Source organism: Antechinus flavipes, chromosome 3 (assembly GCF_016432865.1).
Source record: "Antechinus flavipes isolate AdamAnt ecotype Samford, QLD, Australia chromosome 3, AdamAnt_v2, whole genome shotgun sequence".
NCBI classification, from domain to species: Eukaryota; Metazoa; Chordata; class Mammalia; order Dasyuromorphia; family Dasyuridae; genus Antechinus; species Antechinus flavipes.
This window is the reverse complement of record NC_067400.1, coordinates 325,667,475-325,688,029: the sequence shown is the minus strand read 5'-3', so window position 1 is coordinate 325,688,029 and position 20,555 is coordinate 325,667,475. Positions and strand designations below refer to the sequence as shown.

At 37.4% G+C, this 20,555-nt stretch overlaps 1 protein-coding gene across 1 annotated transcript in view; it reads left to right on the top strand.

The window, feature by feature from the left end:
• Nucleotides 1–4,273: 4,273 nt before the first annotated feature.
• The window catches only part of KY (kyphoscoliosis peptidase), a 95,330-nt gene continuing 79,048 nt past the window's right edge, over nt 4,274–20,555 (top strand). The window contains exons 1-3 of the mRNA XM_051985591.1: nt 4,274–4,608; nt 10,331–10,393; nt 18,090–18,152. Coding sequence (XP_051841551.1) covers nt 4,485–4,608; nt 10,331–10,393; nt 18,090–18,152 — 250 coding nt within the window. The 5' untranslated portion in view covers nt 4,274–4,484. The remainder of the gene's footprint in view (nt 4,609–10,330; nt 10,394–18,089; nt 18,153–20,555) is intronic.

The window sequence follows — 20,555 nt, the reverse complement described above, 5'->3', positions numbered from 1 at the left end:
AAGAATTTTGACTTGCTCCATGTCTAACCTTATGCTTATGTACTTGCTAGTCTTGCCCTTCACCTTATCCCAAAGAGTTTACAAGCTCAGAACTCCAGGGTTCAAATGATCCAGTAGCCTCAGTCTCCCTGGTAGAAGGGACTAGCTCTTATTATACTTTTACACTAGTTTGATATTTCAAAATTGAGTCTTGTAGGAAGAAAGGAATACTAAAAGCTAGAAGCAAGGAGATAGACCATTCTGGGCATGGGGAGCAACCAGTACAAAAGTGTAACAATGGGAAATTGAGTGCTATGTGAGAAGAACAGCAAGAAAGCCAGTCTTTATGGAACATAAGAGTAATAGGGGGAAGGGAAGTAATAACATGTAATAAAGCTAGAAATATAGAACAGAGGCATGTTGTAAGATTTAAATGCCAAAATGAAGCTTTTATATTTGATTCTGGAGATTTGATAGCTATTTGTATATGTATATGTCTACTGGTCTGAGATCCATGAGAGCAGCTAAGTGTGCTATGGGTAGAATTCTTTTTTTCTCATCCTTTTTCTTTTTCCAGTAGCATTTTATTTTTCCAAATACATGTAAAGATAGTTTTCAGCATTCAATTTTATAAGATTTTGTGTTTCAAATTTTTCTCCTTTCTTCCTTTATCTCCCCCTTTCCCAAGCCAGCAAGCAAACTGATATAGGTTAAATATGTGAAATCCCTTTAAACATATTTCCAATTTTTTCATGTTGTGCAAGAAAATATGGATAGAATTCTAAGCCTGAAGTCAGGAAAACCTGAGTTCAAATCCAGCCTCAGACTCTTACTAGCAGTGTGAACCTGGGCAAATCATTTAACCCTATTTGCCTCAGTTTCCTCATCTATAAAATGAGTTGGAGAATGAAATAGCAAACCATTTATCTTTGCTAAGAAAATCTCAAATGAGATCATGAAGAGTCAGACAAAACTGAAAATGACTGAACAATATAGTACCAAAAACAGCTTCTTGTACAAAGTAGCTATATTGGAAGATATGGGAAGTTCTAGAAAAGTTAGGGGGGAAATTACTATTCATATTTATACAACACTATAAGATTTACAAGACACTTTGTTTATATTCTCTCCTTTGATCTATAAGGTATGAAGTCCAAGTATTATTTCCATTTTATGGGTGATGAAACTCATCCTTAGGCCACATAAATTACTCAAGGACACAGGCTTAAATAAGAGATGAGATCTGAATCATGTTCTCCAATCAAAAGTTCATTCTACTACATCACACTTCTTCTAAACTTAATCTGTTTGATTATTTTTGATGTTACTAATGTAATTATTTGGGGGAGCCACCAACCACTCCCATATAAGATGGTAAACTTAATCGATAAATACTGTGTATTTTGATTTCTCTCCCAACTGGCTGTTCTCCATCTCTCCCCTTCTCCTCAGACCTTCTATTCCCTGAAACACAATGTTAAAATTAGACCAATTAATTACCCTACAATAACCTCTATGTGTTCAGATGGAAGAGTCAAATGGGAAGTTCATTGTTGTCTTGTGTTTTTTTTTAATTGACATAGCTACCCCAATCTTTAGTTACCACTACCCTGATCAGGCAGCAACCATCAATGTAGAGGCAAGACCCTCCACTAGCATAAAGATTATGACTCACTGAAAGTTCAGATAATGGTTAGCATTTTATAGCAATAAGTTTTTTTTTTAATAAAGGTATGTACATTGCTTTTTTTAGACATGATATTATTATATACTTAATAGACTACGTTATAGTGTAAATGTAACTTTTATATGCACTGGGAAACCAAAAAATCCATGTGACTCTCTTTACTAAGATATTTGTTCTATTGTGATGCTCTAGAACTGAATCTTCAATGTTTACAAGGTATGCTTGTAAATGAGCTCAATTCTCTGTTTTCCAAATCCCTAGCCCAATAAGTCAAGTCCATGACCTGAACTACAATGATGGAGGTGGAGCCTTAGGATAAGAACAGAAGTCCAAGTGACAGGTAGAATCCAAAGGTCTAAGTCAGTCTGACAGCAATGATCAAATATCTTTCGCTGACTTGTATCAAGTGTGGGTGGAGGGGAGGGAAAGAAAGAAGAGGAGTAGTTAGATATGTGTTAGATATTATTATTTCATTCTTCTCTGAATTTGATACCAATGAGACCTTACTGTGTGTGACCTGTTCTAAATTAGAGGATCATGAGACTCACATACATTGGCCCATTGAAGTGGCTGCTCTCCTTTGTAGGAAATATATCTTGAAATATTGGAAGCTTTTGCAAGAGTGTATGGATAGAGTTCAGATAGTAGTCCTGAGAAAGGTTCCTATCCTGTATAATCTTTTTATGTTTTATAAACTCTATCACATGAATGGATAAAATGACTACTTTTGCAATTCAATAAAAATATGGAGATATAAACTCATCTTTATTTATACATCTATAATTAGAATTAGGATTATTTGAAATGGAAGAAGCAGGATACCATAAAAAATAGAAAGCCTCAGAGCCAAGAAGACCTAGGTGGAAGCCCTATTTCTAACACATGATAATGTGTGATAAAGACCTAGGTTGAAGTCTTATTTCTAACACATGATAATAGTGATCTTGGGCATGTTACTGAACCTCAAATCTCAAGGCAACTCTCTAAAACTAAGTTGCAAGAAAAGTTGTTAATCTATATTACTAGGAGTTTTCTCTCTTGGGAGTTCTTTACACCATTTCGAACTTAGTTTCAATCCCTGTCCCTATTAGAGAGAGTATGGCACTCCCTTACTTTCCCAACTTTCTCCAGGCCTTCCAAAGAAAGCTGCCCAAGGCTTGCCCTGGACCCCATGTTGTCAAAGGTCAGTTTTAGAGGTTAACAATCCACAGGACATCCTGAAGCTATGAAAGGTGGAGAGGAATCTTCAGTTGCAAAATGAGGGTGAGCTGACAGGCCCGAAAGGAAACTAATGTCTCTTGAGGAGTTAGCTAGTTAGTTCTATTGACTGTGTGATCCAAAACAAGGACTTGGACCCTAGGTTGAGATGGCATACATCCTATGCATGACGAATAAGTTTTCTAAGCATCTAGAATCATAGAATAGAATTGCCAAGGCCTGTCACCCACAGGTGTTAACATTCCCCCAGAGACCACCAGCCAAGTGCCTTGCAGCTACCAGCTAGGTGACAGGATAGGAGCCCAAGATAAAATTAGAAAGGATTTCTCAGCTCAAGCCTTCTCCAAATCTCAGTGGCCAGCTAAATAGGGTCCCTCCTAATTGCTAAATCATACTGTTCCCTCTCTGTCTCTTGGCTAGCCTATTTGAAAGGCAAGAGAAAGTGAGAAAAGATGGGGAAGGGAATCAGTATGAGGAATGAAGGAAAGATCAGACTTTTAACTGAGAAAGAATTTTCAAGACTTTCACTCTGTATTACTGTGGGCTGCCAGTTAAACACTCAGGAGATCCTATTACCCAATCTGATTAGTGTGAGGATCAATTGCCTACAGAGATCTCTCTTCTCTCTCAGTCTCTCAATCTCTTACTCCTCCTTATTCCCTACCCCCTACAAACTATTTTATTTACCCTTCTTCTCCAGTAGATTAATGCATGTATGTAGATATGTATGCAAATACAGTCGGATCCTTTACTATGTGTGTGTATATGTATGTATGTATGTATGTATTGGGGTACATATACATGTATATATAGATATCCATATATATTTAGATCCATACATATGTATCCAAATATATATATATGTATGCATATATAATTCATTTCATATATATAGTATAGATACATGTATATTTGGATATATATGAGAGAGGCTGGCTATCTGAAGATGCAAAAGGGAAACACTATCCCATTTCTCACAGCTATTCAGATTCAAGCTCTCCTGTTCCTCATTTTTTGTCTTTTTCTTTAATTAAAAAGTTTTTGCCTAAATTGTAAATTTTCCACATGGGGAGCCAGAGGGAAGAAAACCCCCCTTTTCTCTGCAATAAGGAAACTCCGAAGCTTCCAAAGAGAACCCAGCCAAGCGTAAACTAGTTCTGAGAAAAGTATTAATACAGAAGGCAAGTGGTCAAAATGAAAAGGGCAGGAAGGCAAAGAGAACATGGGGAAAGAGAGAGGGAAAGAGGAGGGGGTGAGAGTAGAGGGAGAGGTCCTTGTGAAACCAGAACTGTTCTCTCCTTAGCGCTCTCCTTCCTCCACTGTGGGTAATGGATCCGCACCGGGATTTCCTTTCAAAGGTGACTTATAACCTCTTCATTAGGGTAGATCTCTCCTGGGCACTAATGGCGTGTTTGGCAGAGTCAGCGAAATGCTGTTTGTGTGTTCGTTTTGAGTGAGGGGGAGCTCTCAGCTCAAAGGGAAGAAAATAAACAGTGTCATTCGCCGCAAGACGCCGCATCGGGGACGACAGCCGGCCGCTGCTGCTGCAGCTGCGTGTGGGGCGGGCAGTGAGGGCCAATGCGCACAGCTAACAGGTGCCATGGAGTTGAAAAAAGAAAACTGTGAAATAACCATAGATATGCTCCTTATAGTTCACCCTGAGAAGAGACGGACTGTGCAGAGGGACAGACAGACGGATACTGCTTCTTCGCTGCAATGCCGAGGTAACAAACAAACAAGCAAGCATTGCTAGTCCCGGAGTCCGGAAAGGGGCGGGGAAGGTGCCCCTAAGATCGGTCTCTCTGGGGTGCCCTGTCCCAGTGTGGGTGCCCGATCCTGCAGGACGCGGAGCAATTGCACCGCTCGAAGAGCACAGGCGCTGGGAGACAGGACTCGGGCAGGAGTCCGAAACAGGGTCCGCTCCCTGTTCCCGGCCAGCAGTGAGGGGGAAGCCCCTTCGTAGACGCTCCCCACCACAGGATTCCCCGGCCTCCTAAAATCGTTACTTTATTTCCCACCCGTGTTTTGATAGATTTCTGCAAACCCAAGCGCCCCTGAGATAGCAAATCTCCATTTGCCAGATATAAGATCGGTCTTTCAACCAGACGCTGCTCCCCAGTGGGAAATCAGTGGGAAAGAACGTTATTCAGTGTCATGCTAAAAGCTGTTTGAACTTTGCCTACTCTCAAAGAAGCTAGCTAAGAAAGAAACCCCGGGGACCTTGAAGTGCTGCAACCACTGGAGGGTTTGAACCGAAGAGGGATTTGGAGAGATCTCTCCATTTTCCTGGCCCTGTCTCTGTTCATCACCTCTGTCAACAAGAACAATAATACAATCTCCCCGCTAAGTACTCTTATCAAGCTTGCAGATCAGTGGCAGGTTAGAGATGCTGATGTTAAAGGCAGTCTGGGTTTTCATTTGCCTGGTTCCCCAGCTCAGCAAAGTTCACAAGAACCCAGAAAGCAGCTTTGTGTAGTTCTGGGCCCAGTTTTCCACACTGGGCAGAAATTTAAATTTCAAGACTACAAGCTTGCTAAAGATTGACTTTGTGGCTGAAGGGAATGACCTTCCTGGGGTCTCAGTTTCCTTAAAGATGAAATTTCCTGAGGATATTTCTTTGGGGGGGGGGAGATAAAGAAATGAAAGTTGAGAAATTGATTTAATCTCTAGAAGGAGGGTGCTTACCATGTCATTATATTATGAGAGGAATAAAGTCAGAAAAAAAAAAAAAACAGAGAAGATTGAAGTTGGAGGAAACTCTGGGAATTACCTAATTAAATCCTTTTATTGTACAGATGAGGAAACTGAGTCCCAGAGAAGGAAGTGGCTAAGCCAAGGCTAGAGTTTAGGACTCCTGATTCCCAAATATAATGACCTAATTTGCTTTCAATCCTGATGGCTTTCTTAGGCAGGTGGCAAACAAAGACTTGGGACTACTTTCAAAACTATTCTATTTTTTTAAAGGTTAGAGATGTTTTCTTTGGTTTTGACAGGATGAATTATATAATATATTAACATATGTGGGTTTTTTACAAATATGTGTGCATTCATTAATGATGGTGAAGCTTCATATTCCAGCCCTTAAAATAGTGAATGTATGATATATTAAGAGTTTAATAATGCTTGTTATTTACTTGAAGATGTTGATTTTTTTTTTACTTGAAGAGTTAATTTTTAAGGATTTGAGAGCCATTAGTTATCAGTAAATAGTCTATTTCATTAACAAGAGAAGCTAAATATGCACTGCATTAATGATAAGTAGGCACACACCTTACTAAGCTTTCTTTCTTTGAAAACAAGGTCTAATGAAAGTTCTGTGAAATGCACTGTGTAACTTCTTTTTAGCTTCCTACACTAAAGCTGTTTATATTTTTTGCTGCTACTTTCTGCCTCTGGCTCCAATTCTATCCCCAGAGCTCTTGAACCCATTTAATTTCCACCTCCTACCTGCCTACCTGAAGTGGTGGTGCTGAAGATGTCTTTGTCCCTGTCAATTACAGCTGGAGAGGCTCTGAAAGCCTCCTGGGAGCTAACCTAGACACCGCACACAAGCAAGGAAAATAAATAGATTCAGGAGTTCTGGGAATACCGACAGGTGTCCTGGACTCAGAAGGGACATGGGGGCCAAAGGCAATTCTCTGAGATTCTCTAGGTGGGAGGGACAGCACTAAACTAGTGAGAGAGCTTGGAAGCTTTGGGTTAAAATAATTAGGCAATTAGCAGAGGTAATAGGATACTGATTAAGAAATTATACTTTGTCCATTCTGTCTCTCAATTCTGTTATTGAGATGTGCTATATAATCCCCTTATAACATAGGGTTCTCCAAAAAGCATTTCAGAATCTGAGAGGCTAGATCAAGATTTTGATGGGTTTTAGTGATTTTCTACCTACATTATCTTATTTATTCCCTGGTATCGTGCTATATATTTCTGCCTTGAGAGATTTGGTGCTACTGAAAGTGGGTGAAAGAAAGAATAAAGAAAAACCCCAAAATGATTATCAGAATCAGAAAAGAAGTAATAGTAGTTTAACTTTATAATAGACTGAATAGACAATTCATAAATCCACCTAGGTTTCTTCCAAATTATAATTCATGCACCTGAATATGACCTTGGAGAAATCCTAGTAGAGACTAAACACCCAAAATATTCTTTCTCCTTAAACTTCTTTTAGAATTAATTTTTTTTCTTCAAATGTTTTACTGGTGAATTCTAAAATCATCTTGTGACCTAAAAGAAGAATAGCAATTATTTTCCAATGAAATGCTTCCCTTGACTATATCAGAAATAAGTGGCTACTGGCATTTCAAACAAATACTCAGTTCGGGTGTGTATGTGGGGATGGGAGGGGAATTGGTCAGGCCCATCATTTAATTAAACAGGTGGATCAGCTTAGTCAAAATGATTGAGCAGTAGTTCTATCCAGGGAGCCCAATTCCTTCATGGAGACAAAACATTGAACAGCCCTAACATGTTAAAAGAAGGAATTATGTAGCCTAAATGAATATAGGAAGATCATAAAGAAACAAAAATTCTTCCTATCTACCTTTAGCTCTTTGGTAGAGATAGTGACACCAATGTTAGAAAATCCCTCCTTTGATGTGCATCCTCTTCCCAAGATCCAGAATAAGAAAGTAGACCCTCATTCTGACCTGCTAAGATATGAGTAGACTCTATAGCCATGAACATCAAATTGTTTTTTTCTATCCAAATGTCAGAGGATTGAGGGAAATTTGTTAATGATAGAACAGTTTTTTCCAAAGGGTTCAGGAAAAATATATCTGAGGTGGGTGAAGTTGAGAGAGCAGAAGATAGTGTAACAATGGAAGAGAATTTTTACTCAAGTAGCCCATTACTCTGAATCACAGAAATTTGGAAAGAGTGAAGCAGAAATTTGCTATGCATAATACTGGGTTATACCATTTGATTGCATCTCTGACTCTCAGGGATCTGGTATTAATGAAGGCAGAAATCATTTGTTTTCTTTCAAATACCAGATAAGAAGGGAGATCAGATCAGGCATCTGGGTTAGTAAATATCTGGTGAGTGAATCTGGCCCAATTTAAAGATATCTTGCATACAGGATAGAGCATGTTCTTGGAGGCTAGTGTGGTTAGGTGTCTGACTGAGGTAGTAGTCCTAGAGAGGGTGATATGGATGAAAGGCCTGAGGTTTTGATGAAAGTCTATCTAAAAGGCCTTCTCAAGTTAATTCCTGATCAGAGGCAATCAGGAAACACCTCAGAGAGCATCTAATTTAGAGATAGGGAGTTGAAGCTGCCACTTCCTCAATATAGGGAATGTCCAGAAGAAAAAGCTTCCAATTGCCTCCTCTGCAATTGTGGTCCATGATATTGAGAGCACTGAGAGGTTAATGACTGGCCAGTATATATAAGAGATAGGATATGAATTTAGGTCTTTGTTTTCAGGCCAGTTCTCTATCCACTCTGCTGGTTGTCATATATCTAAACCCTTATTTAATCTCCTAATTTGACAAAAGAGGAACACATATATACTCACATACATACACACACCAAATATATATATATATATACCCAGCTAGGTACTATAGTGGTTAGAGCGCTGGATCTGGAGTCAGGGAGACCTGAGTTCATTATGTGCTAGGACATTGGCCAGTTGTGTAATCTTGAGCAAGTCACTTAACTCCTGCCTTCTCAGTTTTCTCAACTATTAAATAGGGATAGTAATAGTATTTACCTCCCAGGATTATTGTGATGGTCAAGTGAGGTAATGCATGTAAAATACCTAGCACAGTGCATGACATATAGTAAGTATTTAATAAATAATTGTTTCTTTCCTTTTCTTCCCCTCCAATAAGGTCCATAAACTCATAAGACTTCAGATGACCCATCGAGGCCATCTCTCTCCCCTTTTTACAAGTGATCAAACTGAATTCTAATGAAGACAAGTGGCTTTGGCCAATGTTCATTTAATAAGCATCAGAAGTGAGAAGGCAGAGTCCTTTGTCCTGCAATTTGCCTAAAGGATTGGATCAGGAGATCTTTAGGGTCCTCCCCACCACAAAAAGAAAAGCCCCAAACTTAATAATCCTAAGATTCCTACCCTAATATTTTTTCTACCATAAGATATTTTCACTCAACCAAAATGTCTCCAAAAATAAAGGGAAGAAAGAACTGTTAGTTAAATTAAGGAATCTATCACAAAAGTGCTTCTTATTTGCAGTCTGGTCTATGCTTACTTCTTTAAGAAGTAATAAAATATCGATACGAACTAGCATGACAATAAAACATAGATAACAATGCATTTTAAAACTAAGTCAATATGCAAGGATCTCTATATTTAAAGTTCCCCCACTCTTTGGATTTAATTCAACTGCCCTAGATAAATCGTCAAGTAGAAAATTGCTGAAGGTACACAGTGGGAAAAGAAGTGTAGCAAGCATTTATTAAGTGCCTGCTAAATGCTATTCACAGTATTTGGTACTAGGGATACAAATATAAGCTACTAAAAGATAATAGCCCCTGCTCTCAAGGAGATAACATTCTAATGAGAAGTCAACACATAATAGGAAGCTGAAAAAGATAGAGGTTGGAGACATGTCAGCTACAAGGTATCTAGGTCTGGGAGAAACTCACCAGTGGGAAAAGGGGCCCAGTATGATGACTTTAGAGTCAGGAAACTTGAGTTTAAATCCCACCTCAGACACTTATTACCTGTGAAACTTTGGAAAAATTATTTAACCTCTATGGATCTCAGTTTTTCCATGTGTAAAATGTGTGAGTAGAAATAAGTGGCCTCTGAGGTTCTAACTCTAAATCTATGATCTTTAGGATTATTCTCCATTCCTGGAATATTTTTTCTCTCTCTCCTCTACTCTGACTACTGATCTCTCTGATTTCCATTAAGACCCAGCTAAAATCCTATCTTCTACAGGAAGCCTTTCTTAACCACTGTTATGTCTTATTTATTTTGCATACAGCTTATTTTGAATGTATTTGTTTGCATATTGTCTTACTCATTAGATTGCAAGTTCCTTGAACTCTTTTGCCTCTTTTTGTATCACCAGTGCTTTGCCCCATGTCTGGCACTTGATTGACAATTAATAAATATTTGGTGAATGAATGAAAGAAAAAATTCACGAACTAGCATGACAAAAAAATGCCAGAATTAAATAGCATACATATCTACTATGATAGGAGATGAGGAAAATATACAAATACTGTTACTGGACAAAAAAAAAAAAAAGGCAATGGAAAGGAATATAGCTGACAAATATAGCATATATGTTAGAGATCCCTGGTAGATTTTAAATCTTTTATAAACTTAGCTGTAATTGTAAACTTACTTGTATTTGTTATTCTTTAAAGTTAAGTTCACAATAAAGTTTTTATTCAAAGCTTTTAAAATGTCTTAACTAAATGTCTAACCACTCTGACATGTCTCATGCCAACTCATTGTTTCACAGGCTTCCAGGGAATCGGAAATGGAAACCGAAGAAGGCAGAAATTTGAAGGAAATGACCTTCGAGGTAAATGTCTGGGAAGAGGTCATGGGGGGTGATGGAATGTTAGAGCTGGAAGAAACCTGAGCAATAGATTAACTTAGTCTATTTTATATATAAGGAAACTGAAACTCCAATCTCATTCACCTCTTTTATTTTCTTACTTCCTTTTAAATCTCAGATAATTCAGCATTCCTGAAAAGGAATGACAACAACTAAAGTTGGATCAAGCTTGTAGACTGGTTCTGAAATACTTATTAGCCCCAAATGTTGTTCTATCTGTCATACAAGGTCATGGTGACATTATTCCTCTTGAAGCCTGGAGTGTCCAAAAACTGAACTAAATGATCTTGGAGGTCTTTTTCAGCTACTTGAAGCTAAAGAAATCAGGCTGAATATATTGGACTACCAGGAAGGATTTTTTGCTTTAAAATGGTCTCCTCTCTGAAACCTGATTACATTTAGATTTTAAACAAAATTACTAGCAGAGATAGGCCAAGAATTCTGTGATTCCATAATGATCTAGGAGCAAAGAATATGATAACATGTTAGTCTGGGAAAGACTCTGAAGCTTTCTGTTCTGTGATTTAATACATGTAATCATTCAATCCACATGCATCCCACTACTTCCTTCTCTTCCAGTCCAAAGATAAGCTCTCTGAGGATGGGATCTATAAGCCAATTCAAAGAGGCCAGATCCTGTGCTGCTTTGGTAACTGTTGCTAACAACCCATTTGTGTGTGTGTGTGTGTGTGTGTTATTTTTTTGAAGACTGGTTTTTTAAAGCCCCTTCAAACTCTAAGAATTTGTGTCTCTCCTAACCTTTCTAACCTTGCAAGAGAAATGATGGATTATAGGTACAGAATGAGGCACAGATTTTTAGATATAGGCTAGTGTGCTGCTTTTATTTTGCTTAGCTGTTTGCTACAAGGGAGGGTCCTTATTGAGATGGGAAAGGTGGTGAAAAAGTAAAAATCAATAGAGATTGGGGGAAAAAAAGAACATTAATAAAATATAAATTATGTTTTATTAGATAGCTAGGAGGCATCATGGTTAGAATATTAAGTGACTTGAAATCAAGATGACCTGAATTTAAATCCTGCCTCAGATACTTAATTAGTTGCATGATCCAGGGAAAGTCACTCTCTCCTGGCCTTGATTTTCTCATCTGTAAAAAATGGAGATATCAATAGACCCTAAGATATAGACAGATAGATAGACAGATATTTATACACACACATACATTCACATATATCCATATATACACTTCTAGGTATACTTACACATATATGTATATATACATTATATATTATAAACTTTAAAAGTTCATATAAATGTGAAGTATTATTGTATGATGACAATTATCATTATCCCAAGTCCTCTGTCCTTTCAGAGACCCACTTAATGCCACTAACAGAGGTTAAAAACTATTCAGCCAACACTCCCATTAAAACAGCTTTGAACCACAGAATCAAACTCTGAGAAATCAGGCTAATCTTAAAAGAAATTTGACTGTGAACTAGAAAAATCTGATTTAGGGGCTGGATAAAAGCTGGCCTCAAAGGTGCTTCTGTTTCTTTATGGGATTCATCAAGAAGAGAGTTATGGAAGGATGCTGAAAAGGACAGTGGGAAAAAGCATTGAAGAAAAGCCAGTAGGATGAAGAGAAACTCAGCTGCTTTGGGGTCACAGTCTGGGTTCAAGACCTTCCTCCTATATGTACTAGCTATGTGAGCTTTGGCAAGTCACCCATTGTCTCCTTGCTCCCAGCCAAATCTCTGAATCCAGAACAATTGAGGATTTACATTGGTGCTTTTTTTTTTTTTTTTTAACTTGGAGTTCTCTAAACTGATGAAATCAGAGGTCCTAATTCCTCTCTTATACTTCCCTGGCCTTCCCTTCTCCTCCTGTGCCTCCCTCTCCCCCCCCCCCCGCAATACCCAGAAAGAACCCTGAATTGGGAGCTGGAAAATGTAAGTTGAATCCTGCTTTGCCACTGCAGAATTGTATGATTTTGGGCAAGCAACTGTGTCCTTATGATCTTCGATTCGTAAAGAGAAGGGGCCGGATTAGATTTTATCTGAGGTTGCTTTGAGCTGCAGTGATCTCTGTATCTCCAAATCCCATGATATCTTTTAAACAAAGAATCAGGATTAGTAAATAGCAATAAATAGAGCACTAGCCCTGAAGTTAGGAGAACCAGAGTTCAAATCCTGCCTCAGACATTTAATATTCACTAACTGTGTGACCCTGGGCAAGTCAAGTCACTTAACTTCAATTGCCTCAGCAAAACCCTTCCCTGAAAATTTTAAAAAGAAAAATCAGGACTAGCCAATGGATACGGACCCGATTTTCCTCTCCCCAGTCCATAGTAACAGCAATTCTTCGGGTGAGCCAAAGGTCCTTGTTGATGCTAGTATAGCAGTTTCTCTGTTATCACTCACAGGATACCTTTTTCATACAGGTTCCAAAGTGCTGTTATGTGTGGAAAGATTTACTGTCTTCTACAACAGCATTCCTAAGTCTTTTCCATCTAACCAAAGCCCAAAACAAATATTCAGAAATAGTAAAAGCCAGTGCCAGCCCAGGGCCAGCCCTGATGGAACATTGTCCAACTTTAAAATTCCAATTCTATATTTATTGCCAAAAGATCCAGTGGAAAGAGTGCTGGATCTGGAGTCAGCTTCTTCATACCTGTGTGACCTTTGTAGTTACTTCTCTGGGCTCCGGTTTCCTTCTCTAGAAAATGAAAGACTTGGTCTCCATGACCTTTAGATTCCTTCCAACTCTAAATCTATGAGCCTGTGCCTGACTTCTCTCAGGTTAATCTAATGGCTTTCTAGCCAAGTCATGACTAGAAGCTAGGTGAAATCTGCTGACTTCTGCTTTTACTCCATGTATGTCCTGGGGAGACTCTGAGCTGGGAAAGCAGTAAGTTAGTCTCTTCAATAGTGTACTTATTTGGAAATATGGACTGTCTGTCATTCCTTTCCCTTTTCACTTATTTAACATTTATTTATTGAATACACAGCCCATCATTTCTAGAATGAATTTTATTTTTTTAAAGATCTTTCAGGTCTTGTGGTTCATTTTTATCCCCACAACAATCTTGAGAGATCCCCTTAGATAGATGAGAAAAACGAGGGACACAAAACTGAAGTAAGTTTTAGAAAGAAGTTCCCATCACTCCAGTATTTTATAATTCTTAACACTTTCTTTACACCAACCTTGTGAGGCATTTAATTCAAGCTTTATTCTTCCCATTTTATACACTAGAAAACTAAGATCCAGAATAATCATGACCTGCCATAATAACATGCTTGACAAACAGTCAATATGGGATTCTAATTCAGGTCTCTTGATTTCTTTAACCAGATCAATTTTGTGAAACCTCAAGTACAGTCTCTAGATCAGTATTCTCAAACTTTTTGGCATCAAGACTTCTTGACAGTTTTAAAATATTAAGGCTTCCAAACAGTTTTGTTTCTGTGGGTTATATATATTAATATTTATTGCATTGAAAATTAAAACTGATAAAATTTTAAATTATTTATTCTTTTAAAATAACTAATAAATCCATTACCTGTTGTCATAAATAACATCTTATGAAAAATAACTATTGTCCAAAGCAAAATAATATTGCAAGAAGAGGGAATTGTTTCACATATTTTTTTACAAAACTCTTTCATATCTGTCTTAATAAAAGACAATTTGGTTGTCATTTTTTCTGCTGTTTTATTTGAAGTTTTTGAAGAAAATCTGGCCTCACACATAAGTAAATGGAAAAGGGAGGAATATTTTAATGAGTGTCTTAATATTATTTTAAATTAAGTTTTTATTTATTAAATTAAACAAAAATTTAAATTTAACATTATTTTAAAATATTTTTATGAAAAAGAACTCTTTGAAATGGTTTTAGGAGTGCCTAAGGTTTACAGATCACATTTTGAGAACCATTACTCTAGAGTCAGACAATAGTTTGAGGTGTGTTAAGGTTTATCTAATAATAGGGTGCTTACTCCAGTGGCCAGAATTGGGGACAGAGGAAAATAAGCCAACTACATTAGATATAAGTTTTTAAGCTAGGATTTTTTTCCAAATTTTTGAATTGATATTTATGAATGGTATTAGCCTCTATTTTCTATTCTTTACTTTATGCTCCTTACATTTCAGTTCTAGGACTGTATTTGTCTCATAAAAGGAATTTGGCAAAATCGGTCTTTTTTCCTAATTCTTTGGGAACAATTTGCATAATAAAGGTATTAATGGTTCTTTAAAAGTAATGGAATTCTCTTTTAATTCAAACTGAAGCAGGGTATTTTCCCTCTTGGTAGTTTCTTTCCAACCACTTCAATTTCTTTTTCTAAAATTGAATTATTTAACATCTTTATTTGGTGTTCTGTTCATACAGGTCTTTTATAATTTTGTAGATAATTCTTTGATTCCTTTAAAATTTTAGGTTTTACTGACATAGCATTGGATATAGGTTCTGGCCATTTAAAATATTTCCTCCTCTCGTTATGATTTCACTTTATAACCCATATAATTTCTAAAAGCAGAGCAAATATACCAAATTGTTGAGAAATCCAGCCTGGCAACACTGCCACCCAACCAGCTGTGCTCAGAATGGAGCAGTGCCCGCTTTCCTGGCTATGTGTTACCCTGTGTTTCTATTCGCTGTTTCCTAGTCCTTTGGTGAACTCTACCTAGCAGCACTGTACAGCTCTGTAGTTACATATGGAAATCAACTGTACAGTCATGTCTATAAATATCAATCGTCCACTGGTGCCAGCCAATCCTCCTCCTCGAGGATTCCCTTCCCTAGGATCTGGTTTCCTCATCCCCCCCACCCTTGAGGTGGGGTGAGAGGAGGAGGGGGAAACTGCCAGCTGTCCTATGCAGAAACTCAGCCTTCCTATCTTCAGGCATAAGTTGAAGGGCCAGAAATTCCCACTGAGCACAGGTTTTATTGAATTTCTGGGAGACTTAGGGACAATTGTCAGTCTTAAAGAGAGTTTGGGTAAGAGGCCAGGAGATCCATTAGAAGAAAGCTGCTGCATGCCCACAAGAGGCTGCTTTGAGGCCACTTCTCTGCTCTGGGCTTGGTTTTGGCCCTAAATGAAGAGAAATAATGAGATGCACTAGAAGATGCTAAATCTCTAAGTCCAAGGAATCAGCCTGGTGTAGTAAAAAGAGAAGTAGAAATAATCACAAAACATGCAAAAATGAATGTTACAAAAGGACAAGCTTGACACCAAAGAAGAGAGATGAATAGAAACTTCACCTCATTCCTTTGCAGAAGTGGAGAGGGATTGAAGGGAGGATTGTCCATAAATGGGAAATGTTTTGTGTATTGACAAATTTTTTCAACATATTAATTAATTTTGCAGATTTTTATTTCTCTTCTTACTCTTTTATTAATATTTTTAATATGGGGTAGCTGTTTGGAAGAGGGAAAGAGAAAGGATACAGGAGAAAAATGTGAGATAAAAAGAAAAAGATGTCAAAAATGTTTAAAGAAAATAAAGAGAAAGAAATTAGGAATTAAAGTACATTCAGAGGACTTTGAATACTAGCTCTGCTACTTACTATCTGGGTGACCTTGAGAAATGAAAAAAAAAAGTATTTATTAAGTGGTTAATATGCACCAAACACTGATAACTCAGAATAAAAATGCAAAACAAGACAATCTCTGCCCTCAAAGAGTTTACAGAGAAACAGACAGACAGACAGAAGAGAGATAGAGATAGAGAGAGACAGAGACAGAGAGACAGAAAGACAGAGACAGAGATAGAATACACAGTATTGTGGGCAAGGAAATATGGATTGGTCTGGGAAATGGGGATTTTACTGGGATGGTGAGAGGGTCACTTAATATTGACAAGCCATTCCCAGGGGCAATGTTAATGGTAATTTGATTATAGTTCTCACAGCTAAAAATGGAAAAAAAGGGATAGGGAGAAACACTGATGGGAGGAATCACTGCTGAGGGAGAAGTAGAAAGTGGCCAGGGTAAAGAAGCATGATCCCAGGAAATTCAGAATAGTTTGGTTCCTCCCTTAGTAGTGTAGCCTCTGGAGATAGTTTATAAGATACGACACTCTCTTTCTGCATCTTTGGGACTAGATTTCTATAAAGTGAGGAAGTTAGACTAATTAGTCCCTGGCATCTCTATATTCTTTGATTCTATGACAAAGGAAAAAGAAGAAAGGAAAAGCTTAGACCTCCTTTTGTGGTAGGGTCAGAAAGAGGAATTAGGGAACATACAGAAGTCACCCAAATCATTTCAGAGACAAAAATAAGTCAGAATTTAGGTAAAACAAAAGAAGGAAAAATTAAAAGTAGGCTCCTTACTACTATTGTCTACAGTTTGAATAGGACACTGGGAAAGTGGGTTTGTAAAAATCAAATCTATCTCCAAGAATATATTGTATATGAAGAAGCATCTTTGATGTGTGTGTTTTGGGGATGAGGAAAAGGAATGAACATTGACCTTGGAGTCAAAAGATTTGTGTGGGAATGTGAGTGACCCTGTTTAGCCCTCTGTGCCTCCATTTTCTCATCCATAAAATAGGTATGCTATTATTTGCACTACCCTATCTCATAAGTTTATTGTAAAATATATTTGTGTGTAAGTGAGTACTTATTATTATCCACCTGATCCCATCATTCCCTACTCTTTTAAAAAAGTTTTTCTTTACCTCACAAGGATTTAAGATTATAAGGATGATGCAGAAAAGTAATACAGAAAGGTAGATAGAGGGAGAAAGTAGGAGGAAAGGCTGATGGGTTCAGTCTCTTAGTGTCAGTGCCCCCTGCTGCCAGAACCCTAATTCCCCTCTTCCCCCAAATTCCTCACTCAGTTAACCAAAACAGAGCATGAGAGATTCCAAATCAAAGAATACTAGAAAGGGGAGGAACCATAGAAATTATTTAGTCCACTCTCAGAATTTTACAGATTTATTTTGGTTGGGATTCATTTCATGTTTGATTTGGGGAGATGCCCACTAAAACCCCTTCCAATTCTCACATTCAGTGATTCTGTAAATCTGGGACTCAGAGAAAGGCAATGGATTGCCCAAAGTCATTCATAGTAGCGTTCAGTGGCAGGATTAGGATGACTACTTTCCTTTTCTAGATTCCCTCCTTGGAGAGGGAAACCAAGGGGACCAGAATGGGACAGAATTGTTATCCAAAGCATAGACAGGTAAGTAGATAAAAATTGTAGCATCATATTTTACATAATCATATAAGTTCCCGCTAAGAGGTACTAAAACTTTTGGTTCCTTTGAAAGTTAGAAATTTGACATTTGAAAAAGACATTTTAATTTTTGAATGCAACAGAATCAAAGCTCAGATAATAATCATGGGACAGGGCTAAGGTGGGGCTGGGAGGATGATTTTCCAGGGCAGTGATTTACAAGGGACAAGAGCCTCGTTTGTGGTCACAAAGGCTACTTGACTCCGTGCCATTCCTTCTAAGCTTCGGATCAGCTCACTGGTAATGAAGGAAACTCAATCTGTTTCGGGACACTGATGAAAGGTCTCCCTGCTGAGTTGGACCCTGATGTGGGAGGGAGAAGGAAGGAGAGGGGGGAAATGTTGGCAGCCTTTGGATAACCTGCCTCTCCTAAAGGCACACATATCTTCTTGCTCTGCCTTGAGGGAAATTCCACCCCAATCCCAATGGTCACTGCAGTTTTTTTTTCTCTTACTTAAATAGGAAACGTGGCCCAGACACAGCACCATCAGCAGACACAAGTCATCACATCTTATGACAACCAAGGTATGTTATTAGAGGGTCCATGCTGGTTTTCTCTTAGCAGTATCCTGTATCCCCTGCTCAGGAGCTAGCAGACAACACGAGTTCCCTCTGCCTCAGAAGGGCCAGAGATCATTCATTTCAACAAAAAGTCTGGAGTGTGCAAAGACTATGTTAAGCCCTGCAGGGAGACAGAAAGACATAGTCTTTGCTCTCATGGAGTTTATAGCATACCAGGGGATAAAATATAGCCAGTCTTAAAGAATCAATGATCTTGTCAGGGAGGGGGATCCTTTGCCAGTGTAGATCACAAACCTTCTATTACTTAATAGTTGGTCCATGTGAAATAGTACAGATGAAAAATTCATCCACGTTGAAGCTAATCTGGTGATGAGACTCTGAAGTTACTGCAAGTAGGCTATTTCTTAAAAAAGAAGAAGATAGAGAGAAAGAAAGAGAGAGGAAGGAAGAAAGGAAGGAAGGAAGGAAGGAAGGAAGGAAGGAAGGAAGGACGGAAGGAAGAAAGGAAGGAAGGAAGGAAGGAAGAAAAAGAAAGGAAGAAGAGGAGGAGAAAGAGAAAAGGAGGAGGAGGAATTGTCAAGCAATGGACATATTAATAAATAAGAATGATAACATTTATACAATAATAACAATAATAATAGCATTTTATACAGTTTCACGTTTATGAAACATTTTACAAATATGAAATAAGTATAATAATAAAATCTCATTCTTGGGACTGTTGTGAGGATCAAACAAGATAATTTCTATATATATACACATACATATGCACATATAACTTTGCATACATATATACATATACATTTATATGCATATATATTTAAAGGTGTGCATATATATACCTATATAAAATATATATACAAATATGTATATATATATATAGAATATATGGATTTATACATATATACATATATTCCACACATATATAGATACACATATATACCTATGCATACACATATAGACACACACATATATCTATATACCTATACATATATATACACAAACATATATACCTATGCATATATATAGACACACACACACATATATATATACCTATATGCCTATACATATATATGCTCAATACATTTATACACACATACATATATACCTATGCATACACATATGGATACACATGTATACCTATACATATACACTACATAATTTATACACTTATTCATATATATCTATGAATACATATATACACACAAATATACATATACACACATATACCTATAACTGCCTGTCTCCCACACATACATATACACATACACACACAAATATATGTATACCTATACAAACATTTATAGACACACATATTTAAATGTACATATGCTTATATACATATAGAGATACATACATACACCCAAACCCATCCATGCATACATGTGTGCGCACACATATGTCTGTGTACCCTTGCATGCACATGTGTGTGCAGACTGTGTGTGTGTGCACGCTCAGAGCCACATACCTAGGACACATATAAGGATTTGAACTTGAGTTTTCCTTACTCAGATACAGCATGCTGAGGTGTGCCATCTAGTGGTACCTAAAAGGCATGTTCTAAATGACACAAAGATTATAGGTTCCATTTTAATAGACAGTAAATGATTTGGTATTATGATTTTATAATTTAGAATGAGGGAGGGAAAACACACCAGAGGTGTAAGTGGGCAACTATCTTTACTGTCTATACTTAATATCTGTATCACATATATCATAACGCCATGGACTTGGAAACATTTTCTTGGAGCACTTTCTGGTTTTTTGGCTGCATAAGTCACTTAATCTCTCTTGGACTCATTTCCTCATTGGTAAAAAGTAGAAGATTAGTCTAGATGACCTCAATTCATGTTACTGTGACTAGGGGATATAAGCAAAGGCTTCATGGAGAAGATGGCATTTAAATTGGGATTTAGATAATCAGAGGGAGGAAGAATACTCCAGGCATAGGAAATATGGAGACAGGAAAGTTCAGAGTTTGTTTAGAGATGGAGAGTAGTTTGGTTTGGCTACAGTATGTGATAGAATGTAGCACAAGATAAGGAAGGTTGGGGAAAAAATAGGATAGTGCTAGACTTTGGAGAGAATTAAATGCCACGCAAAAGATTTTAAACTTCATTCAGTAGATAACAGGTAACCTCTGTCTTTGTTCCCTATTTTTTCCATATTGAAATTTCAAATTAATATTTTTCCTCCCTCTTTCTATTGAGGTTTTTTTCCCATTATTTAAAACTCCAATTTTTGAGCAGAGAAGAAGCGTAGTTAAATGTATGGTCCTATGATGAGAATACTAGATTTGAAGTCAAAAACCTTAAATTCAAATCCTGTCTTCAATTTTAATTACCTTTGTAACCTGAAGTACATTACCAATCATCCCTCAATTTCTTGAAGTTTCTTGAAGAAACT